The 25,146-nt window shown below is 43.2% G+C and overlaps 2 protein-coding genes across 14 annotated transcripts in view; one reads left to right on the forward strand and one right to left on the reverse strand.

Annotated features, from left to right (window-relative positions):
* The window catches only part of Ncf2 (neutrophil cytosolic factor 2), a 31,318-nt gene extending 16,128 nt beyond the window's left edge, over window positions 1-15,190 (forward strand). For both annotated transcript variants that reach the window (XM_020169604.2, XM_074047282.1), the window contains exons 5-15: window positions 220-327; window positions 1,895-1,954; window positions 3,033-3,076; window positions 5,111-5,252; window positions 5,368-5,436; window positions 6,556-6,631; window positions 8,552-8,577; window positions 8,956-9,107; window positions 9,232-9,343; window positions 11,564-11,741; window positions 13,881-15,190. In XM_020169604.2, coding sequence (XP_020025193.1) covers window positions 220-327; window positions 1,895-1,954; window positions 3,033-3,076; window positions 5,111-5,252; window positions 5,368-5,436; window positions 6,556-6,631; window positions 8,552-8,577; window positions 8,956-9,107; window positions 9,232-9,343; window positions 11,564-11,741; window positions 13,881-13,993 — 1,080 coding nt within the window. In that variant the 3' untranslated portion in view covers window positions 13,994-15,190. The remainder of the gene's footprint in view (window positions 1-219; window positions 328-1,894; window positions 1,955-3,032; window positions 3,077-5,110; window positions 5,253-5,367; window positions 5,437-6,555; window positions 6,632-8,551; window positions 8,578-8,955; window positions 9,108-9,231; window positions 9,344-11,563; window positions 11,742-13,880) is intronic.
* A 190-nt stretch (window positions 15,191-15,380) lies between these two features.
* Smg7 (SMG7 nonsense mediated mRNA decay factor) overlaps window positions 15,381-25,146 on the reverse strand; it is a 78,568-nt gene continuing 68,802 nt past the window's right edge. For 10 of the 12 annotated variants that reach the window (XM_074047274.1, XM_074047273.1, XM_074047277.1 and 7 more), the window contains 8 exons: window positions 24,476-24,858; window positions 23,461-23,832; window positions 22,556-22,705; window positions 20,131-20,211; window positions 19,399-19,558; window positions 18,602-18,772; window positions 18,332-18,477; window positions 15,381-17,759 (listed from right to left, as the gene is read on the reverse strand). In XM_074047274.1, coding sequence (XP_073903375.1) covers window positions 17,646-17,759; window positions 18,332-18,477; window positions 18,602-18,772; window positions 19,399-19,558; window positions 20,131-20,211; window positions 22,556-22,705; window positions 23,461-23,832; window positions 24,476-24,858 — 1,577 coding nt within the window. In that variant the 3' untranslated portion in view covers window positions 15,381-17,645. The remainder of the gene's footprint in view (window positions 17,760-18,331; window positions 18,478-18,601; window positions 18,773-19,398; window positions 19,559-20,130; window positions 20,212-22,555; window positions 22,706-23,460; window positions 23,833-24,475; window positions 24,859-25,146) is intronic. The other 2 variants (XM_074047281.1, XM_020169592.2) reach the window with 1 other exon arrangement.

A 25,146-nucleotide genomic window follows, 5' to 3' on the forward strand; every position in this document is an offset into this window, starting at 1 on the left:
AGTAGCAAGACATCCATTTTCAGATGAGGAGAGTAGCAAGACATCCTTTTTCAGATAGTAAGACATCCATTTTCAGATGAGGAGAGTAGTAAGACATCCTAGTTAGTGTAAGCAGATGCTAAGATGCTTTCACAATGACTCAACAACTAACAAGGCATTTCTCAGAACCTGTTGCCTTGGCTAGGCGACATGTGACTGTCCCTTGTTTCTGTATTACAGAAACAGAAACTGTACGAGCCAGTCATGATCCCTGTGGGCAGGCTGTTCCGACCAAATGAGAGACAAGTGGCTCAGCTGGTCAAGAAAGATTACCTGGGCAAGGCCACGGTAGGTGCTGCTCATCTTCCCAAATGACCTGGGCCACGTGTGACAGGGAAGGAGGGACCCTTGGGAAGTGATGTCATCCCTGTGGTTCTGCCCCTAAGTGACAGTGAAAGACTTGTATACAGAGAGGAGGTCTGGCTAAAACATGGGCAAATGCTGCTAGTTACTTTCTCCCAGCCCCTCTCATTTCTTCCATCCAACCTGACCCTGGATGGTAATCCCTGAGGTCACTGCCAGGATGCTGGCTCTTGGGACTGAGCCAGTGGAAAGAAGACACAACTAGAAGGAGCTCACTGGATGTGGAGAGACTGTGTTAGTGGAGAGGACCAGCAAGAGATGCCATTGGCTCAGTGTTCCTTGCTGTTTGCTTCTTGTTCTGAGGAATCTCTCCCCACTTCCACAACCCTAGGCCAGACTCCTTTCTCGACTGGACTTCTTCTGAATCCAGGTCTTAAACCTTTTCACACATGGTCTGAAGTGAGTCAGCAGTTCCCTTCCAAAACTGCATTTGACTTTGACACATTTGTAAATTTGCCCAATGGCTGGGTAGCTGGGTCTGACACAGTAGTGGAGGCCAGAAGAACCTGGGTTAATGTAAATATTTCAGATAGCCATCAATGGATGGATGAATGAATAAACAAAATGTTATATGGTCATACAATGAAATATTACTTAGTCATAAAAAGGAATGAAGTACTGATACATATTACAATATGGATGGATCTCAAAAACTTAATGCTATGTACAAAAAGCCAGACACAAAAGGCTATCTACTGTATAATTCCATTCATACAAAGTCTTTGAACAGATAAATCTGAGATAGGAAACAAAATGTTGATTGCCAGTTAGAAGGAGGGGGGCTGTCAACTTAACTGCTCAATGGGAATGGCATTTTCTTTTTGGTGGTACTGGGGTTTGAATTCGGGACCTCACATTTGCTAGGCAGGCACTCTACCATGAGCTGCTTTGCCATCTGGGTATGCTATTTTCTTTTGGGGTGATTAAAATGTTTTGAAACTATCTAGAGGTTGTTTTACAAAGGATTGTGTGTATACTAAGTGGCACTGAATTTTCACTTAAAATGGTTAATTTGATTTTATATGAATTGCACCTTAGCAAAAGTTAAAACAAAAACAAAAAAAGAAGCAGCAGCAGACCAGGTGCCAGTGGCTCACATCTGTAATCCTAGCTACTTGGGGGCGCCTGAGATCTGGAGGGTTGAGGTTCAAGACCAGCCTAGGCAAATAGTTCACAAAACCCCATCTCCAAAATAACCATAGCAAAATGGATTCAAGGTGTGGCTCAAGTGGTAGAGCACCTGTTTTTGGTGAACTTTTGGTGGGTCTTCAGTCCCACCAAAAAAAGAAAGTGAGTGGGTTGTCGATGGTGAGGTGAGTACTAGTTTCTTACTGGAACTTCTAATCTAGAGATCTGTAATCCAGTCCTCAGCCACTGTCCACTTCTGTAGCAAGAATGGATGGGTGGTAGAAAAAAGGAGGGGCTGGCAGGGGATCTCAGAGCTGGGAAAATGGAGCTGGCAGAGTGCTCACCCCCCTGTCCTTGGTTTCAGGTTGTGGCATCTGTGGTAGACCAGGACAATTTCTCTGGATTTGCCCCTCTGCAGCCACAGGTGAGGCAGGATCCAGGGCTGGCAAGCAATGGGTGGGGGGGGTGTTATAAGAGTTTCTCCCATTCTTAGTCCCTGCTCACAATGTCGTGTCAGCTTCATCTCATGTCTTCTGAAGACAGCTCTCTCCCTTCTCCAACATTCCAGACCTCACAGGTCCAAGGGCTCTGTTGATTGTGCCATGAAGCCTGGTCTACTCTCTCAGAAAATTGAAATGCAACCTATGAAAGGCTTCTTAACAAAGCCTCTTCATGGGCACAGAGGCCAGAAGGTAATCCTGTGGCCTGGGGCCTGAGGTCTTGGCTATCCTGGCCCCAGCCATTGGCCTGTGTGCAGGGGATTCCCTTGGGAAACACAAGCCAGGTGCCAAAGCTGGGCTTGGAGAGATGGTTCCAGGTGAACTGGATGGCAGTGTGTGTAGAAATGAAGACAGAGCTTCCTTGAGATAGGAAGAGGTTGAAACAGATTAAGGAAAATACAGCCCTGTAGTGATCAACCATGGTGGGTAAGGGCTTTGGTCAGCAGTGGACAGGAAGGGTGTCCTGAGCCAGGACACCTGCTCTGCAGTCTTCACATACCCTGTGCACCCCCCCCGGACAGCACTGACCACTAAGCTGAGTCTGATGACCACTGCTGGACCAGGAGGTGACTAACACTGGGGTTCTGAGGATGGAACAAGCAAAAAGGGACAGAAGAGAGCCAGTGTTGAGATTCTTCAACCTCTTTCTAAGCAGTAAAGTTGAAGAGAGGAAAGATGCCCAGATAAATGGACTCCATGAGACTCAAGACAGAAAAGGGAGTGTGAGTGGAAGGAAATGCTTGCCTGGCCAGTGGACCTCAGTTGATTTTTAAATACCCAGGAGTGCCATGTGATAGCGCAGGCATCAATTATAGAACAGAGCTTGGAAAACTCTCCTGGGAAGAGTATTTCCCAGGGTTTAGTCGGGGCATCCTGTGCCTTCTGCCTGGACAGTGTGCCCATCTGCCAGAAACGAAGTCTTTGTTACCATTAACAGTCTGCTCTCTTTTTTCCCTCCTTCCCCATGGTCCTCCCTGCTTCTTTCTGTTGAATGTTCCACAGGCAGCTGAGCCTCCACCCAGACCCAAAACCCCAGAGATCTTCAGGTAAGTTGAACTTAGATCCATATGCAGAATGGCCAAGCTCTAAGATCGAGTTGATGGCAACGAGAGGTTGAAGATGGTGAAGCTAGGGTTGGGTGTAAACCTCGTGGACTTTTGTAGGATGTTAGTTAGGCTCCTTCTGTTTTCAAGATCAGAATAGAATGATACAGTGGGGGATGGGAGTGTTGATTGTAGTGGGGCTGGCCATTTGGGGCGTGGCTGTAGCTCCACATTGTCCCTGTGTCCCCTATTAATGTGAATAGCCACCCATATAGTGTTGAGGTGCAGCAGTGTCCCATGGAACATGTCCCTGGGATAGGGGTCAGTTTTGCACACTGGCCACAGGTCCCTCTGAAGCACTTCTGGAGTCAGGAAGCTCAAATGGTGTCCTCTTTCCTGTGTTGGTGTTTTCTACCCTCTATTGGTAACTGTTTTATGAAGAAGTAAGAGGAAGGACTCAAGAAAAGGAAGTCATTCTTCTGTAAGATGAGAAAAAGAGGGACATAACCAACACACAGCTTTCTTAAGAATCGCCTCAACTTAACAAAGCAGCCTAGCTTGCCCACCAATAAAGGTTAGAAAAAGTGACAAACATAGAGGCAAATAGCAAAGCAAGGGGACCAGCAGGCTCGTTTCTCAGGTCTGTGGCTGGAGAAGTCTATTCCTTGCATGAAGAGTGAGGCCACTGGAAACAAAAGGAAGAGGGCACCTGACACCCCATCCCCTTTGTGAGGGTGGTCTGGAAGCCAGCCTCGTGCTCACTTTTCAAGGTGCCACAGATCAGTTTCCCCAGAGTGTCGAGGAGTACCATGGGTTCTGAGGCTCCATGAAGTGGGCACCTTGTCTTGCCTTGCACACAGCAAGGCAGCTTCTGTGTGACCCTCTATGCCCTTCCCTTCCTACTGCACAGCTCATCTTTCTTGCTCTTCATTCCTTCCTCTATCTTGGTCCAATGCCGGCCTGGGTGACTTCTTCCGGTTCATCTTTCTCACCTGGTTCTCTTCTGACTTCTATACCTTGTGCCATTCCTCTCGGCATACTCCTGACCTACCCCAGTCCAGACTTGGGATGTAGCCAGGAACTTCTTTCTCAGAGGGGAGGGGAGGGCAAGGATTGTAAGGTCTCGTTAACTATAGATTGGCTTCTTCTTTTGTTCTTGCTCTATAGCACATCTTGCAGTCCCCCTTTATCTGTGGTTTTGCTTTTTGCAGTTTCAGTTACCCATGGCCTACCATGGTCCAAAAATATTAAGTGGAAAATTCCTGAAATAAACAAATCATAAATTTTAAAATGCATGCTATTCTGAGTAGTGTGATGAAATCTCACACTTCCAGGCTGCATCCACCAGACTCGTGAATCACCTGTTATTCCAATGTATCCATGCTGTATGTGCTACCTGCTCATCAGTCACTTAGTAGCCATCTGTCTACGCAATCAAGATTGTCTGTCATGGTATCACAGTTCTGTGTTAAAGTAACCCTTGTCTTATTTAATAATGGCCATTAGCTTATGCCAAAGAGAACCAAAAAGTGGGGAAGTTCTTATAAGAGAGGGCAGGAACAATTTGCTGAGGTTGCTAAACTCTACAGTAGAAACAAATCTTTTATTGTGAAATTGTTAAGAAGGGAAAAGAAATTTGCGCTGGTTTTGCTGTCTCACCTCAAACTGTAAAAGTTACAGCCATACTGTGTGTTAAATGTTTAGGGCAATTTGTGTTTACAGCCCTAGTAGGAGTATATTTAGGATTCAGTGCTACCTGTGGTTTCAGGCTTCACTGGGGGTCTTGATCACATCCCCTGTGAATGAGGGGGAGGAGTTGTGTGGTTACAGAGCACACTCAAACAGTTCTTACCTAGTCCTCTCAGGAGCACAGTCGGGCAAGCACCCTGCTCAGGTCACATAGCAGTTGGATTTGGAGTTGGGGTGAGCCTGGAGTCAACCTCGCCTGTGGCTCCAAGTCCACTATGCTATCACACCGTGAGGGGATGAGATGCAAGCTAAATAGTGGCCTGGATCTCATGTCTTACCCCTCTGCAGGGCCCTGGAAGGGGAGGCTCACCGTGTGCTGTTTGGGTTTACACCTGAGACACCAGAGGAGCTCCAGGTCATGCCTGGGAACATCGTCTTTGTGTTGAAGAAGGGCAATGATAACTGGGCCACAGTCATGTTCAACGGGCAGGTATTCAGAGGACTGGGGAGGTGCCAAGGGTATGGGATCCCAGCAGACCAGACAACTTCTTTGATGAGCACATCTTTGTTTCCCCTTCGATTCCACGCGTGATGTGGCATGGCAGAAAGGGCTGGTTCCCTGCAACTACCTTGAACCAGTTGAGCTGCGGATTCATCCTCAGCTGCAGCCCCAGGTAAAGTAGTGCCAGGCTGGGCTGAGATCCTCCCGCCCTCTGCAGGTGTCTCCCTAAAGGGAGGAAAGTAGTGTGAAAGTAGTCCTGGGCCACTTGAGTTCTCCAGAGATGAACCTAAGGATGTGGGCAAAAGCCCAGATGCACTGGGCTCCCTCACCTCTGTGAATCCTCCTGGTCAGGGTGACTTGGGAAGAAAAGCCAGCAGTACATGAGGGTTAGGGCTTCCCAGATGTGTCTTCTTGACCAGGGAGAATGGTCAATGTGTTGGTTGGTGTGATGTGATTAAAAACAAAAGATCTACTTTAGAGTGTTGAATTGGAGTGGGCCTTGCCAATCACTGCTTCTGAAGCTGCTACCGCCCCCTGTATCCCTCTGCCAGGCCTGGAGAGTGCTCTTGGTTGGACCTGAGCGCCAGTCTAAGTGATCTAAGTGATCAGTTAGAGCAGTCCAGCTTGTCTTCCTCCAGACTCTGCAGCCAGATGTGCATGGGCTCAGCCCTCCCTGGTCAGACTCACTATATCCAATTGCTTTTTTTTTTCTTTTTCTCTTTGGATGGGATTGAAGTTTGAATTTAGGGCTTTGTGCTTGCAAAGCAGGTGCTCGACCACTTGAACCACACCTTCAGTCTATTTTGCTCTGGTTATTTTGGAGATGAAGTCTCTCAAACTAGTTGCCTGGGCTAGTCTTGAACTGCAACCCTCCTGATCTCAGCCTCCCAAATAGCTAGAATTGCTAAAAGGCATGAGCCATCAGCACCTGGCTATGTCCAAGTGCTTTGAGTAGTTCCAAATGACATGCAAATGGATAATGGGGTTTTCCCCCTTCTCAGTGCCCTCTGTAGTCAGGACAAGAGCCCAGTGGCCTCCCTATGGGCCACTAACAGGAGGATAAGGTGGCAGGGACCTTATATGTGGGCACTAGAGTCTTATTCCTACAGTGATTTTTGCCTCCCCCGTTAACCAACATTGTCCTTAGTCTTCTGTGAGTGTTGCCAACCCCCCAGCTTTTAGGAAGACTTTTGCATCCAGCTTCTTCCCATGGGCGTCCATGGGGCCCTTTCCCCACCCTGAGAACTTAGTCTGAATAAAGATTCTGACCATTTCTTCCTGTCACCTCCAGGAGGAAACCTCCCCAGAGTCTGACATCCCACCTCCTCCCAGTTCCAGCGCCCCAGGAAGACCCCAGTTGTCACCAGGTTAGTGGTCCTGGAGCAACACCGTAGACCTGGGTGCAGGAGCACTGCAGGCTGTCTCCTGACTAAGAGTTGCCCTCCCAGCCTTCCAGGAAATTCTGGTTTCTTCTCTCAAGATGCCCCTCAGCTCATGACCACAGCCCAAAGGGCCCTTCTTTCCTGCATCTCCAGCCCACCCCAAACACAGTCCACACACTGCCTCCCTAAAGGCTCCAGAACACACACAGGCATGGGTGAGCACATCTGGGGCCAGATGGGTCATAAGGTCATAACTCTCAAAACCCTCTACTCAATGAATACTAACCACCAGGTTCCAGAAGGAAGGCAGCAGCCATTGTACATCTGTGTCTCAGAGGGCCTGGAAAGGCTCTTCTCAAATGACTGAGGAGGCATATTTGGGAAGAAACCACTCTGCAGAGCCCTGGGAAGGGAGAGGGGGGACAAAAAACCACGGGCAGATCTGAAAGGGAGTCTGTGTCTCCATAGTGATGGCTCACATGTGGAGGGCTGACTGGGGAAGCCAGGCACTGGCTGTCACCTGTGTAGTTTAAGCAGATTCTGGTAGAGCTGTGCTAACTAACTGACTGTCAGATTTGCTTCGGATGCTCCCTCCCCTGCATTTTTTTATTTTGAAAAATTTCAAACCTATAGAAAAATTGAAACTATTGTACAATAAACATCAGGATACTTTTCATGTAAATCCATCAGTTTACGTTTTGCAGCATGTCCTTGCCCTGCTCCCTTCTCTCTATAATTTTTGCCCCAAGCCACTTACAAGTAAGTTACAAACACATGACACAAACTACACATAAGCAGGGCTGTCCTAAGAATGAGCACAATCTTCTGTGTAACCACACACAGCTGTCATATCTAGGACACTTAACATTAATATAATATTATACAATGCAAATTCCACATTGAGGATCACACATTACTCTAGGAAAGATTTTTTTTTTTGTCCATACAGAGTTTGAATTCAGGGACTCATGTTTGCTAGGCAGGCACTCTTTTTTGCTTTAGTTTATTTTTCAGATAGGGTCTTACCTTTTTTTTTTGCCAAGGCTGGCCTTAGACCAAGATCTTCCTACTTATGCCTCTGAACAGCTTGGATTACAGATTGCATCTGGGTCAAGGATTTAAGAATACAAACCCTAGGCCTTTTTTTTTAAATTTAGGGGAGGAATGGGACTTGGGAATTTGTATTTTTTTTTTTTGAACACAGGGCTTCATGCTTACAAAGCAGGTGCTCTATCACTTAAGCGATGCCTCCAATTCATTTTTCTCTTTATTTTGGAGATGGGGGTCTCTCAAACTATTTGCTCAAGCTGGCCTCAAACTGAGATCCTCCTGATCTTAGCCTCCCAAGTAGCTAGGATGACAGACATGAGCCACCGACCCCCAGCTGGAATTTGTATTTTTAACAAAAACTTCCCCAGTTATTCTACTGATCAGCTGAGTTTAAAATTACTGCACCCCTGTAATAAATCATCTTTGCACTTTTTTATATCAATTACATGCATACTACTATATTAATATGTTCCATACCTTAGAAAACATACACAAAAATGAAGGACAAGGTAAACGTAAGTGGCTCTTCTTGAGCCTCTGGCTCATCTTGTACTCCTTGCTCGGCATTGCTTTGGGTTCCATTGGTTTAACTGACTTTCGGGACCTGTGCTGTCCCCATGGGTTGGGTAGGACATGCTAGTTCTTTGATAACTTTGGATGGTTCTTTAGAGGCAGAGGCTGGCTTTGTGATCTTCCTGCTTCTCCAGACTGAGATTTCCTCTCAGTTAACTAAGGTTAATGGCTAAAGGGTAAGAAGCTGGGTCCCTTGTTCTAAGAGGTGTCCTGTGGATGGCAGAGGCCAGCAGAAGTATTCACTCATTGCATTTTCTTTTACTCCCTACCTTTTTCATTTAGGTCAGAAACAAAAACAAGAGCCCAAGGTAAGTTTTCCTTGTGCTGCCTCAAGTGGGAGAAGACGGAAAACTGGTCTGTCAACCATGGGCATGACGCTTTGGATGAGAAGCCCAATGGAAGGGTAGAATGAGTTGCCACCTTATGTACAGTCCATGTTCTTGGGGCCCTCAATCCTCCTCTGCTCCTATGCATACATTTTGTACTAGCTCCTAGCTGGAGAGCCAATTTGCTCAGTAGACATTTCTGTCCAAGTGAGAGTTGGGCCTCAGGACCTCTGAAGGTCTGGCAGCTACTTACTAGCCTCTCTGTCCTGCATGGGGACTCTCTGTGCCAACACTCAAAGCGGCTCTCCAGGATGTTGATGAAAGCCTCAGATGCTCGGGATCTGTTTCCTCTTCCCTCAGGAAGTGAAGCTCAGTGTTCCCATGCCCTACACACTCAAGGTGCACTACAAGTTCACGGTGGTCATGGAGACTCAGCTCAGGCTCCCCTACAGCCAGGTCCGGGACATGGTGTCTAAGAAACTACAGCTGCTGCCAGAACACACTAAGCTGAGGTGAGCTCTGGGCAGGCAGTGCCTACGGGTCCAGCTGAGGGCATTGTACTGGTGCAGGGGATAGAGAGCAGCGTGGGTTGGGGACTGATTTCTGACTTGGTCCTTACCCATTATCCCTACCCAGTTATCGGCCTCGGGACAGCAATGAGCTGGTGCCCCTTTCAGAAGCAAGCATGGAGGATGCCTGGAGCTTAGTGAAAAACTACTGCCTGACTCTCTGGTGTGAGAACACAGTGGTGAGTACAGTGATCCCAGGACACCTGAGGTCATTGCTCAGTGACAGAATCAGCATTTATCAAGCTCCTCCTGTGCCAGGCCTTATGCTAAGTGATAGGGACTATGTGGGTAACAAGTTGCAGGGGGAGAAGGTCTCTCACAAGAGAAGAGCAGGCCCAGGAGCTCACAGAAAGCCTCCAGCCCTTTCCCTCGGCCACCATGCCTAATAGGGTCAACCTTATGCCCAACCCTGTCAGGCAACAGATAGGGTGATGTCACAGATTGAGGCTGAGCTCACAGCATTCACCTTTCTAGGTTTTCCTGAGGAAGGACACTCGAGGCTGAAAGAAAATAGCATTTATTTCACAGAGGTGATGTGGGCAACAGCTTCCTAACAGCTAGTATCTACCGAGAATTTCCGGTGCATTGTGGAAGAATTCTTATAATCCCAAAGCTTTGTGAGGTAGCTATTATTGTCCTGTTTTACAACTTTGGAAACAAGGCAGAGAAAAGTCAAGCACCTTGACCAAGATGACACACCGATGGTCAGTGCTGGAACCAAGACTTGAGTCACCACACGGTACTGACAGCACAAGGGCAGGTTTTATTAGCCCTGGAGCCTAGACAAGTTACATGACATTAAAATAAAATGGAGTCAGGAGCAAAGTCAGAGGCTAGAAGTGGTAGGTGGCACTAGTGTGTTAACATGCTTGGACTTTGTCCTTTAGTGTTCAGAGAAGCTGCCATTTCTTTTTGTTGTTCATGTTATCATTCCCTTCTCCAATCTGGCTCCTGAAAACTACCCACCTGCTGCCAGCACATTTGCCTTTTGTGTAAGTGGATCGTGCAGTAGATACAATCTTTTGCATTTCAGTAGCTCATTCCTTTTGGTTGCTAAGTGTTATTCCATTGTGTGGGTGCTGCAATTTATCTACTCACCTTTTGGACATTTGCCTAGAAAGGCTTCTGCTCTAAATGTGAACTATGTCACTTGAAATGTTTTGTAAATTTGGTTTTTTCTCTTTGTCGAGGTCAATTTAGCAGCTTTGCTTCACGGAACTCACAAGTCACACTGTTTGGAACTCAATCTAGGCTCAGGGGTCACGGTCAATGCTCTGTGTCACCATCTCATTCACTAACTAGGAAAGGAAAATGAATTATTATTTATTGTGTGCCTGCTCTATGCGGGAACACTTAGCAGCAACCAACTTTTAAGTACTGGTTAAGTGCTAGTACAAAATATGTATTCAGTCAATGCCACCAATTATTATTCCACATCACCTTATTTAATTCTCCTAGCTTCAATCTCAGGTGAGGAAACTGAGGCTCAGAGAGATTATACTCCTGGCTGGAGACTCACAGCTGGTAAGCCATGGAGCTGGAATTCAACCTAGGTCTATTGGTTCTGTAAGACCATTTCCACCTGTGTAAGAAATTGGAACTAACACTTAGTACAACTTTTTTTGGGTGGGGGCAGGGCAGTACTGGGGTTTGAACTCAGGGCCTTGCACTTGCTAGACAAAAGCTCTACAGCTTGAGCCACACCCCAGCCCATCAGTACAGCATGTTAGCCTAGCAGTTTCTAATATGGACTTGGTACATCCTGTAATTCGAACTTCTACAAACTACATTCTTCAATATTTATGGTACAAAAATGACCATAACATGTACTAGATCTAAGATGTGTAAGAAATGTCATTAGAGTGTTGTTAAGAGTTAAGCCTTTTTCATGGCCTTATAGAGATAGCACAGTGCCGTGCAGTGGTTCCCAAACTTTACCAAGTACCAGAATTACCTTGAGGACTTAAAATAGAGATTATAAGTCCTGTCCTTCAGAAAGCTGATTTAGTATATTTGAGATGGAGTTGAAAACTTAGCATTTCTAACAAGGCCCCTGAGTGTTTGGTGTTGAGAAGGTGGGCACTGGATCTGGTGTCAAGAAACTGTTTTGTCACTTAAATTGTTTTCCCATCAGAAAAGAACGAATAATGCCTATCCTACTTTTCTTAGGTCTACTGTAAGGATTTCAAGAGGGTATTTTAAGACTCTATGTGGTTCTGCAGACCTTTGCATTTCATTTATCCCACCATCCAGTATTCACGAAGTACATCTTAGGTCTATGTTAGGCACTGGTCACAAACTTGCCTTTATGAGCTCATCACCACTGACTTTCCTTCAGTGATGTTCAACATTCACTGGCCAAAGAATCAGCAAAATTAACAGGTCCCTTATTATTTCAGGGTGACCAAGGCTTTTTAGATGAACCCAAGAAAAATGAAAAATCTGATGCAAATAACCAGTCAATAGAATGTCAACTTAAGGAAGGGAGCCAAGTAGTAGCACTCTTTAGCTATGAGGCCACCCAACCAGAGGACCTGGAGTTTCTAGAAGGAGATGTGATCCTGGTGCTATCAAAGGGTAAGTGACTTAACTTACATACTTGTAAACAAGACCAAGGGCAGAAGGGCAGCAAACACCAATCTCAAACCTTAGCCAGTAGTTTCAGTCCCCTTTCTAGCTTTTAGGAGGAGGGAACAAAACTGAGTACCCAGCCTTTCCCTAACAGACAGGGAGGCAAGTCACAACTGTGAAAGATACCTTAATACAGATGGTAGTTTTGGAAACCATGTTTTCCATGTTAACCAAGGTGATTTTGCACCAAACCACAGAAATTAAATTGATGCACTTTCTAAAGAAGGGAGAGGTAAATGTTGCCATAAAAGCAACTATTTGTATCTGCCTGGTATCTCTGGTGACTGACCAGATTGTTACAAACCAATAGGTGAAAAAGCAAAACAGTAAGTGAAGTGTTCTAACAGTGATTCTCAGCATCTGTTGAAGGGTTTATGAAGTCTCCTGACCCCACCTCCTGGAGATTCTGGTTCAGAATCTGCACTTGACCAGTTTTCAGGGGTTCTCGGTCTGATTATACCAAGAAGCACTACTGTAATTCATGTTTGGTCTTAGTTCTCTACCTGGAAACAGTAGGCTTCTATCATAAAAAACCTCGTTTACAGGGCTGAAATGCTATGCGCAAATAATGCACAGTATAGTAAAAAATTATAATAGGAAATCCAAGTTTAAGAACAGTAGCGATATTGTAACCTTATGGGAAGTATTAGGTCTAGGGAATTCAGAGTCATTTTTTTTTTCATTTTTCTTTTATTATTCATATGTGCATACAAGGCTTGGTTCATTTCTCCCCCCTGCCCCCGCCCCCTCCCTCTCCCCCCCCAATACCCAGCAGAAACTATTTTGCCCTTATTTCTAATTTTGTTGTAGAGAGAGTATAAGCAATAATAGGAAGGAACAAGGGTTTTTGCTGGTTGAGATAAGGATGGCTATACAGGGCATTGACTCACATTGATTTCCTGTGCGTGGGTGTTACCTTCTAGGTTAATTCTTTTTGATCTAACCTTTTCTCTAGTACCTGTTCCCCTTTTCCTATTGGCCTCAGTTGCTTTAAGGTATCTGCTTTAGTTTCTCAGAGTCATTTCTTAAAAGTGTCAGTGTTTTATATTGAAAGGGTGGTCAGGGACAAAATAAAAATGAGAGCACATAAGAAAACCTTTGGGTAGACATGGAGAGAAGGTGCTGTGGTTTAAATCAGGAAGTACCCGTTTACTTTGGAACTTGAACACTTCAAGAGAAAACAGAACCCTGCATCCATGCAGGTAGGACTAAGGGTGACTTTCATTACATCCAGTAGTTATAATTTCATCTAAAGTATTTCCCAAATTGTGCATGAGTCATCTGGGATCGTCTTAAAATACTGAGGTAGGGGATGCAGTGTGAGATTTTGCTCCTAGGACCCAGGACAACCAGATGCTTCTACTTCATATCCACACTATAAAGACACAGAATTTTGAAAAAATGAATGCCCCCAAACCTCTAATTATAGAATTGCTGGGGGCAGGATTCAGTCATGAGGGATTTAGAGACTTATGCCCAAAGATGGACTTCTGAACTGCTTGTGTGGTCGATAGATGGCTCTGAACAAACTATTAATCTCTTTGAGTAACCTTTTCCTTAGTAAGATTGGGATAATAGCTATAATGGAGTTATTATGAAGTTTGAGTGTATATGTAGTGTAGCATGTCTTAGTAAAGGCTTAAAGTAGAAGCTATTCAAATCCTTGTTTTCACAAATGTACTAAACCCATCACTAGCACCAGTTCTTAATGCTTTTATGAATCACTGGCAAGGAAACTTTTATTTTTAATATATTTAACCAATGACACGGGCCTTTCTTGTCATCAAAACAAAGATTTCAAACAAAGCTGATAAAACTCATTTCTTAAATCATATATAGAACTGTTCAATTTCTTTCATCTTATTTCTCTGTGTGGTAATGCTGGAAAAAATATAATGCACTCTTCTGCATTTTACTGCTTATCATTTTAAAGCCAGAAATCAGTAAGAGTAAGATGGCTAAACCTTACAGTCACTAACCTCAAATCACTTTCCAACAGTCTTCCCTGTTACCTTCCCTGTGTGACTGGCCAAATCTGTGTGTGAAGAACCAGGAGTAACTGATAGGTACTTTATCTTTTACCAGTGAATGAAGACTGGCTGGAAGGAGAGTGTAAAGGGAAAGTTGGCATTTTCCCTAAAGCTTTTGTTGAAGAATGTGCAGCCAGGGGTTTGGAAAGCACTCCCAGAAGAGTCTAGGATGGCTCACGGTTTACAAAGCTGAAGAAAGAGAAGCTCTACTATTTGACTGCAAGATTTCCCATACCTCTGCTCTACATTATACCAAGACATTACAGTTGGAGAATGTTAACCTAGCTTTCCTTGTTAAAATTTAACCTACTTAGATAATCCTAACTCAGGATGCAGATTTCCTGTTGCACAGAGAAGTCTAGATGAGGCATGGGTCTTCTAGGGTGTTGACAATCGGTGTTTTGCTGATAGTGGCTACCTAAATGTGCTCACGTTGTGAAAATCCACTGAGCTGCACACTTAACAACTGGCCCAACTCTCTGTATGGGGGAAAAAACTAAAGGCTCAAGAGCTAAGTGGAAACATTCCTGTTCCTATACCATTAATATTCTGGACTCCTGAGAGTAAGGAGACCCAGGTGACTCAGAAGGCCGGAAGGCATAGATAGACAAAATTAACTTTTTTTTTTTTAAACCAAGTTTCATTGCTCAGAACCCAGATTGAGTTAGGTTCCCATAGAATACAATAGTCAATTCCACAGAGAATTAAAATGCTAGAATTACATCCCTTTCTGTCTTCTCAAGAGAGTAACATTCATTAAGAGTTCAATACAGAATATATGCCACTGACACTTAAGTAATGAAGAACTGGTTAGTGGTATTCTTACTTTACATTTTATAAAAATTACTGTAATGATACACATAACAGAATGTTGCAGTTTTATTTTGACTACCAATACCATTCAGGGTTAACGGGTGAAGGATTCCATAAGGACTAGATCTTTTGACATCACCTTAATTGTCCTCTGCCCCTTCTTTTAGAGTATGTACACCTTTGCTAACAATTTTTCAAGTGTGTAGGTATGTGTGTGAAAAGCAGTTAGGAAGTAATCTATACACTGAATCAACACCTAGGTGAAAGGAGTGAGCCAGTGTAATTAACACTGTCAGTATACTGTGGAAAGCCCAGCAAGCTGCCACTGAAGTTTTGGAAAAACTGAAAGAGAAGCTATCCCAAGGCTAGAAACAGTAATTACTGTTGGTATTAGTTAGATTTAGTGAATTTTATAGGCCAAAAGGATACACGATTTCTGAACTGCCTTAATAACAGCTATAATAGGTATAAAAATGGTGGGCTATTATTACCTCCTTTACAAAAGTCATTTTTTTCCTTATTAAATAAAATAATTTTGATAATTTCTTTCTACCTATTCTTTTCCACAATAATTCATTGGTTTAGAATGCTATGGAAGGCAATAATAACCCTGAAACATACCCAAATTCTAACCATCTTTGTTTTTCCCTGGATGACTTATGAATAGTTGAAATTCTTTAAATTGAGATTTCTTCAATACAGTACCTTTCAGGATAGAAAAGAAACAATCTATACACAGAAGTGGTTGGAGAGAACATGGTTTAATTAAAGGCAAAGCTGATTTCAGCAGCTGCAGGTCTTGCACAGATAGACAAAAATAAAATAAAAACCCAAACAAACAAAAAACAACAAACAAAGCCTACAAAAGAAAGTTTACTACACAAACCAGTTTCTGATGCAGATTCTCCTCCCCCTTCCTCGTTACTCCACAGTGAGGATGATAAGGCGAGGAACCCCGCCCCAAAGAGTCATAATACATTCCAAACACCAAATTCTCATGCAGAATGGGGCTGTAGATGGGCACTGGGTATTAGTGGGAGGGTGATGGTAAACCTGGTTAGCTTGTCTAGGGTGCAAGTATCAGTGACGGTTCAAACACTGGAATGTTGCAGCTGCCTGAATGCAGAGCTCAAACACATAAACTGGGTAAAGGCAGTAGGGAAAGAGGCTCAGGAAGGCAGGAAGAGGAAGGTGGATGGTGGAAGAGGCTGGAGAGAAGCACAAGGGGTTTCATATTGCCATGGGGGGAGGGGAGGGTTAGGGGTAGGGCTTCACCCTTTCAGACCTTTCAAAAACAAAACAAAACAACCCAAACACCAAGTCAAACTAAAAGAGCAATAATGCAAGCCTAGGTGGCTCCAACCACTCTTCCTAAAGAGCAATGAACATTTTCTCACCCCTTCTCATTGCTGGGGCTGCCCAGACTCCAGTGACAACCGGGGCTCCTGGATGTGCTTTGCTCTGCAGCTGTTTTCCAGCTAAATTTCACACTAACTCCACACACTCATACACACAACCCTCTGAGACAGCAGATGGGTCTATGTGGGCACACACACGCAAATGAGAGACCTCCCAAAAAATAATCCCTACCACTAGCACAGCAATTGGACATTTAGATTGTTTCCATAATTTTCCCTTAAAATATTACTTTTCCAGGAAATGACTATCAGAAATGCTGTCCTTCTGTTTCTACACAAGAACATCTTCAGTCCTCTTTCCTCCTAATAAATATCAAAAGTTTATTTTTGTTTCTTTCGCCTTTCCCAAAATGGCCTTCGTTATATTTTCTTCTGTGCACAACGTGCATGTGTCCATGTTGCCTTGACGTTCATTCGTGAGGTGGAGGCTGGGAGACTGTAGCTGGGCAGAGGCCTGGCCCCTCTGTGGCTATACACACGCCTCCACTTCCTTCTTCTTCAGACTGTCTTACAGGCCCCAACTGCTGGCCCTCATGCTGTTGCTTCGTGACGAGATGTTGCACACATTAGGAATAAAAACAATTACTAGCATACAGCATAGGGTAAAAAAAGGATGGAGACAGGCACAGGAGGCTGGTAAGCAGGACGCGGGCACAAAAATCACCAACCAAACAAAAAACACACTGAAAGCTTCCACCTATTAAAATGTGTGTCAGGCCATGAATGGACTAGCCTGCCTTTTATGAGACTGCTTGCGATGCTACTGCAAAAGGTACAGGAATCAAGAACTTTAATTTGAGATCTTACAGCAGTCGCCTGCTAGTCCAGTCCAGCAGCACCACCCACACTGCATCCTCGATTGGGACTCGAGCACCTACAGAGTGAAGGGCATTTCCTGCTGGAGTCTCTAGGCCGGAGGAGGGCCTACCACAACTTTCTGAGAGGCCTTCTACTCTCGCTTAGGGAACACTCCCACTGGCTGAAGAGGCTGGTTCCCCATTTTGTCACCACCAACCTCTTACAGAAGCAGTGAACAGGACTGTCTTTGCTACACACTGACTAGAAGCACACCCGTGTATGGAAGAATTCAGTGTGATGTTTTACTACTGAGAGTAATAACAATAATAAAAGGTGTTTAGGAATAATTTCAACTACATTCTCAGTCAGCAAAGCAATCATTAATGGATTCCTATTTTATTCCCCAAAGAGGAAAAAAGGACTGAGAAGTTCCCAATGGCTTCTCCCACCTGCCTTCCCTTCTCAGCTTTCACTTCCCATGTGGCTGGGGACATGCACAATGGAGAAGGTGAGAGGCGGTGATATCAGGTAACTGAGTGAGACAAACAGCAGTTCCTCTCTCCCTCCGGAAGGCCCTGTGGGGGGGACGGAGAGCTCCTGATGGATTTTTCTTTTTGTTGCACTGTGAACATTTCGTGCACACTCAGCGGGCTGGTGGAACACTTACACCCTCTTGACAGCGAGAAACAGACAAGAGGACTGCCACCTGCAGGGGACTGTGTGGGCCAGTCCTGCAAACCCAACATGCCATGGTTTATGGAGCCTTCATTCCCAGGGTTGCTACTGTGGCCTCAGTGTGGAGGGTTCATGGTGCCTTGTCCCCGCTGCTGTTTCTGCTTCTGCTGCATTAACAACTGCTCCAGAGCGGAAGGTCCAGGATGCATCATGGAACTGGACCAGATAGACTGAAAAACAGCCCAGATTTGTCAACAGAGGTCAAATGCCTTGTGTGTCTCAACATGGTGATTTGTTTTATAATACCAGCCAACTATAAAGGCATATGTGTCCCAAGAACCCCACACTGACCTCTAGCTAGTTCCTATTAAGATTATTTTAAACTGGAAAAAGTGAAATTACGTTAAAACATAAATGAAGTCTTTTTATTAAAACTCCCTGTGGTATCACAGGGTATGTTTACTATAAAGGTTTTAGGTAAACAAAAAACTTTTAAAATTACATACTCTTCTTTCAATTGTTCAGAAAAGACTTAAACATGCCAAGGTGAATTGGTCTTCTTAATCTTAGAATGAAACTAAAACACTATTCTGTTTCTGATTCCTTGATGCTACTTTATCACTAACAAATTCACAAATTAAAAGAAAAATCCCATTCAGGAATCTTGTAAGGCAGATCATTTCTAGGACTCTGCTACCCATATGCTATGTATCAGTTCTAAGGGTCACAGAAGTAAATCTAGCTAGTTATGTGAGTCTTTGCTGCAAGAATTGTGTGGTTCTTGTTCCTGAAATCCACTCACCTTTAGGCTTTCCATGAGGACAGCAGAGGAATCCTCCATGGAGGGACCATGGCCTGTCCAGGCACCACTTGGAGTGCTGGCCTGATGCCAACTGCTCTCAGAGGATGATGTTGCTGAGAGATAATCAATGCCAAACCCACCCATGGCTAAGGAATAAAAACAGGTAAGAATTCAAGAAGATATTCCATCATTGTCAAATCTCAAACCCCAGATAAGGACAGAGCAAGTTATTTCAACTTTGCTAGGTAAATAATGAAACCTAGATCCCACCTGGCTTATCAGTTTTCCACCGATCTGCAGGCCTTCTGTCCCTGTTATCTGGAGTTCCAATGGGTCCAAAATGAGAGAATGGAGCAGAGTTATGGCTGTGTGTTGGAGGAGAGCTGGGCAGGCTGCTTGGGTTAGAGGAGTGAGGAGACTGGCTGGCCGGTGTAGAATGATCTATTAAATAACAGCGACACGGGACATTGAGTAGATGTGTCACAAGCACACCAAGAGCTACTGTTTCCTGCAGGTGCGGTCACCCAAGTCCTATCAAAAATAACCACAGGGCTTTGTAAAGACCCCACAGGGAATCTGTTAGATGCACTAATCTAGTTTACTGCACATGTCTAAGGCACATCTCTGCCTTACAAAGGCAAAAATAAAATAATACACAACTTTATCAAGTAAGTTATTTTATGCCTTCTTCAGGTTAGTATTTATTGGTTTTCTTCATCAGAAATAGAATTCCTTCATCTTAAGGCTTATTGTAAAACAGACTATTTATAAAATCAAGATGAAAAATCTTTGTTTTGAAAGTTAACCTTCCCTACAAAGAATGAACATCAACAAGCAAAATTTAAAAACAGAGACAGAATTTTTTTCCTACAACTCTGCTAGGATATAAAAAGCTTTTAAAGTAGCATTTATTACATGAAGTGGCCCATCAGGCTTTTTTCCCTGCTTTTTTTCAGAAGTTACTTTAAAACAACAACAACAAGTTTATAATTACAGGATCTGACAATACCTAGTCAATATGAATGCACAGGAAAGGCAAGGTGTGTAATTTAAAGACTATTGAATACCTGAACTGGCAGGAAGTGATGGAGACCATGGAGTCCCTTCAAACAGGGAGTACAGTGATGTTTCCTGGGGGGCCAATGAGGGATTGAGTTCTGCTTTGGAGCTGGTTGTTAGGTTTTTCCCATATACTTCATTGAACATACTGCTATTTGGGTATCTTTCCTGAAAGACATGACAGTCAAGTTATAAACTCACTCCAAGAAAGAGAGATTTAAGAAAATGCAATGTCATGTTCATGCATTCAATCTACCTAAAGCTTTTCTTAGCAAGACAAACTTTTGAAAGCTTTTATTTCTTTGCCTTCTTTTACCCTTTATTTTGTTCTAAGCCACTCAGGTTAAAAAGTGAATAATCTGGCTGAACAACCAAGCCCTTAGGAGTTCAGTATGAATGAGAAGTTAAAAGGTTCAAACTCCCCAAGTACAACCTTAAAGAGAGTTCAAACTCAAAGTACAGCTCACTAGTTTGTGCCAATCAGATACAGATACAGGGGGATAAAACCAACACCTGGAAGATAGTATTATATGGAAAAAAAAAAAGGGAAATATAAAAACAGATGTACTGAAATAGAATGTTAGAAAATATCAGCCTATAATAAAAGTACAAAGCAAGATTTTTTTTCTTTCTTTGAATGTTACTGAGATTTGAACTCAGGGCCTCATGCCTGCTAGTAAGGTCTACCACTTGAACCACGCCTCCAGTCCCCAAACCAGGATTTTTAACTGTTTACCTACCTGATTGAGAGAGAATCCGGTAAGGGACAGGAAAGAGGATGAATGTGACATGAGCTCTGAGGGCTTCTCCAATAAGGATTTCTTCACAGTCCCAAGGAGGGGGGGAAAAAAGTTAAGTGATTCTTTTTTTCTTAATATTAATCTCAAAATACTATACTATACCGCCAAAGTAAAAGACACCATTTAACCAAACCTGTACTCAATGTGTACAATGTAAGGCTTAGAAAATGTGAATTCAAATCTGTTAATGCCATGACACCAGCTAACTGCCAATTGCCACAGCTGAGTCAGAAGCCTCCTTTATCAATCTATCTACTCTAGCTCAGAGATGCTGGCAGGGATCAGAAACCTTGGAAAACAGATATTGTGTGTTTTTCAGGCATGAATTTCAGGAATTCCCTTACCAATAGCAATAAAAGGAATGTCAAAACAAGATGCTCAACTGTTCTACCACTACTTACTCTCTAAACTTTTTTTTTCTGTAGAGGGGAGTGAGGGGTGGGACTAGGGTTTGAACTCAGGGCTTTGTACTTGCAAAGCAGGCACTGTACTGCTTGAGCCACACCTCCAGCCCATTTCATTCTGGTTATTTTGGAGATGGGGTCTTGCAAACTATTTGCCCGCAGTTGGCCATGAACCATGATCCTCTCAATTTCAGTCTCCCAAGTAGCTATGATTATAGGCATGAGCCACCAGTGCCCAGTTTCTCTAAACTTTTATAACACTGACATTGATGACTTAAAAAAAGCCTTTCAAATCCATCTGGTTTTGTTTGCATGTTTCTTAAATAGCTATATTTGTGTTATACATTAAAGTACTAAAAGCCAAGTTTGTATTTATTGGCCCTAACACAGTTATGGGGAAAAACAAAGCTGTACCTCTGATGCTCACCATAAATGAATAGCAGGTTAGTAAAACTATTACTACATGCAAAGCATTTTCATACACATTAGCTTGTCAACAATGTTAACCATATGAAGTGTTATCCTCCCAGTTTATGTTAAACATGAAAAAAGGAAAAAAAAAAAGGTTGAGCAGTCCAGTTGTTCCACCATCAGCTCCATTTCCACAGGAAGAGGCATGAGCAAGGAAACAAGTGGACAGAGAGACACCGCCCTCAGTTCCTCAAGGCACACCAGCAGAAAAGCAGTGTGAAAGGCACACGTGCTAGGCAGCAGGCCATCAAGACTTTTAGCAGGTTCTATGCTCCCAACCATGGCACTATCAATCACCATTTAAGTTTCCAGATCTTTTACTGCTAACTTGGAAGGAGGCCTCTCTTGCCATTCACCCCGGCAAATTCTTAAGGAAACTTTCAAGAACCAGGGATGGCAGCTAGTATCATGCAAGTTGATTTAATTACTCCTGACGCTATAACTAATGCATTTTAATCTTAGTTTTAATGCTCTGTATTTATGGAAAAGAAATGGCAAGAAAGGAAAACTCTCCTATCATATTTTATTAAGATTATAGTGAAAAGGGGGGTCAGGTATGCGGAAGGCAGAGGACTGTGGTCCGAGGCTAGCCTGGGCAAAAGTGAGACCCTATCTGAAAAATGAACTAAGTAAACTTGAGTGTGGCTCAAGTGGTAAAGTGTCTGCCTAGTAAGTGCAAGCCCTGAGTTCAAACTCCAGTAATCCTTCCACCACCAATATATATACATAGTGAAGGGAGGGAAAGCCTCACAGCATCTTTGATATTCCTCTCCCCCTCAGTAAAATGTAATACAAATACTGATAAACATAAAGAATGACATTCTTTGGAGGCTGGGTTCCAAAAGACTATTTAAAAAAAGATACCACTAATCAATTCTTTTATTTGATGCTATATCCTAGTTATTATTTACCTTCATATCTACTCATTTATAGTATTCCAACAATGTTTATGGATACAGTACTCTTCATTTTTATTGGTCTATCTTGTCAATACTCTGGATTTAGATCAAGGCTCTTTCCAGGTTTTGGTTAACCAAATAGAAATGAGCCACACACTGTTCAATCCCATGAATTAAAAAAGCTAGAACACATTTCCTCTTGTATTTTGAGTATGTATGGGAAGAAAAACTTCACTCTCCCTAAGCAAGATTAAATGACTTGAAATTTCTAGGTCCAGATGGAAGTGACACCAAAAAGTGAGTTAATTTGCTGGCATCCTACCCTGAGTATGTCTTGCCCTGCAGGACATATATTCCGGATGACACATATATTCAAGCTATGACTCTATGATTTGGGGGAACTAGCATCAGAAATACTTTGCCATGTTCTACTACCATCTTAAGGTTAATTTAAGGTAATCAGGAAATATATTTTATTCTTCTATGAAGAAGGAAAGCCCCAGAAAAAGAAATCATCTATACTAAGTACTATAAAATCTCAGAAAAGAAATTGGGGTTAGAGCAAGCAGCAGAATTATGCCAAATACATACAAAGAGGCTTCGTCCTGGAAGAGAGGCGAGAGGCCCCAGCAGAGCTGGGTAAAGATCAGGAGGGTTAGAAAAAATCAGCTCTTCCTCTTCCTCCAAGGCAGCCAGACTCTTTAACAGGTCCGGAGGAAGCAGAGGGGAGCTCTTGGGGTCCTAGTGACAGAAAGGATCACAGTGAGATCCAATTAGGATGACAAAAGCATACAGGGGTAGTAGCATGATTAGACAGAAGGCAAATGAAGTCAAGGGAAAGAAGTAATCAACAGTGAAACAAGGTTATGCAGAAGAAAACACTGTGAAATACAAAGTAATGCAAGGATAAAGGTGGAGAGAGAGCAAGACAATAGAAAGAAAAACGCGGAAGAGCAGGACACGAAAGGTACTGTGGCTAGGGAGTAAAAACAATGCAACGCAGCAAAATGATTAGCATGTTTTGTACTAACACACACACACCTGCTTCTTTCTTATGAATAGAAAGGGCAAGGAAAGGGAACCCTACTGTCCAAGATAACTGGCCAACTTTGTTCCTTTCAGAAAGCGAGTTGTTTAAATATGCAGTAAGCCTATTTTTAAACTTGGATGATTCAGCTCAACTGAGAGGAGCTCTTTGTCTCAGAATTTTCTAACATGCTGTGTTAGAGATTTCTGCACATTTCTCTGTCAGACAATCACAGTTCAAAATCAGTTACTGAATTCTTCAGCTCCCCAAATAAAATGCAGTATAATTTTTAAGAGACCAAGTGCCCTAATGAATCTGAGTGACCTTTACAACATCTATTTCCCGTAAATATTTGTATCAATTTTAAGAGTATAAATATATAATATCTATTTGAGAAATTAAAAAAATAGGCAACCCCAGGCCTGTCTCTAATGAATTTGGGAGGGGAGGAGGAAAAAAGAATACACACCTCAAAGGGCATCCTGGGCATGGGATCCTGCTCTGGACGGAAGACTCCGGGTGACCGTTTGCCCCTGCGGTCCATATTTGCTTGCTGTGCCATTACAGCTCTGTTATCAGCCATGCTGTAGGAAGATTCCCAGTAGAATTCTGGGACCTTGACTTCTGAGGGATTATGGTTATATGGCTCCATGGGAAAAGGCTTCATTTTTTTCTCTAGAGGCTGCTGCTGCATTACAGGAGGTTGCAATGGCGGCTCAAACAGTTTTATGGGGTCTTGGGTCTGAAGGTAGTAGGGCTGTTTCACAGGCATGATTTTCCCCAGTGGGCCTTGAACCTGAGGGGGATTCCACAGCTGTTTGGAGGCATCTGCCTGTTGGTACTAAAAAAAGAAATGCCTATCATCAAAATGAAGATATAATGCAATGTTACTTTATAATTAATGCTAAGCAATCAGAGAATGAATACAAGTGATTTTATAAGCCAATAAAACTAGTCAATGCAGTAGTTTCCTTTACTCTTTGGGTTTTTCAATACATAGAAATTTCTGGAAGATGATTATGGGCACTGAACTCATAGTTTTAATTCAGTTATTTAAGAGGTTTAAGTAAGAGTGTGTGTGTGTGTGTATATGTATCAGATGAGGAGGGGATGTGAGTGTGTGTTTCCCCTTCTGCTTTAAAAGTGCTGTGAGGATGACATTTAACATTGGTGTTACATCCATCTTAGCATTTCATTGAGAATACATTTCTATAGATTATGTTCCAGTAAGAGAGAATTATTTGGAAAAATCAATAAAGCTGACAAGTAGTAGCAGCAGAATGGTAGTGAAGATCTACTACACTGTCTTTAATGAATGAAGAAGGAAAACTTTCAACTTTCCTAACAGTAGAAATTACATTCTTGTGTTCCCACAATCCTAAGTCAAAGCAGAAAGTATCTTAAGGCTTAATGAGCATTTTTAAATGGCGAAACACTGAAATGATTTCAACATGTCCCTTTATTCCTGCTAGTCAATAGCTTACCTGTTGGAATCCAGAGTGGTGAGGTGGGCTTTTCCCCAAAGTTGGGACAGCTTTTGTAGGGGATTGTTGTTGCTGAGCTAGAGCTTGAACCTGCAACTGGCTTGTAGACTGTGCTGTTGGCTGAGTTGGTAAAGATGTAAGGGGTTGCTGGGAAGGTGGCTGTGATTGTTGAGGTCCCTGGTTCATTGGCCCTGGTCCAGAGGGCCGTTGCTGGCTGTAAGGAATGTGGGACTGTTTCCCAGCTTGCACCTGATTTCCTGCTGGAGAGTGAGCTGTAGGCTGAAGAAAGGTTCCTGGGACAGAAACACCAGCTGGGAAGGTGTAACCTGAGCCCATAGAAAATGCCACAGGAGGGGGGATAACATATGTTGGGGGCGGGAACCCTTCAAAATAGAAGAACACAGCTTTAGTTCTAATGAAACTCAGCAAAAGAAAGGGAAGAAAAGTTATTTCTTTGAATGGGGTTTCTAACACATTAAAAAAAGCAACAAATCAATTATATTGTCAAACTTTAATATGATTTTAAGAATTAACTGCAGACTTTTGGCTACTTCTATCCACTTAAGTAATCTAAAAGGTATTCTAAAAGTGGTTTCTCATGTTTAGTGATAGGAATTCCTTCATAACTAACATGCACTTACATGGGAACTACAGAGGAATGGCTCAAAAAA

Source organism: Castor canadensis, chromosome 11 (assembly GCF_047511655.1).
Source record: "Castor canadensis chromosome 11, mCasCan1.hap1v2, whole genome shotgun sequence".
NCBI lineage: Eukaryota > Metazoa > Chordata > Mammalia > Rodentia > Castoridae > Castor > Castor canadensis.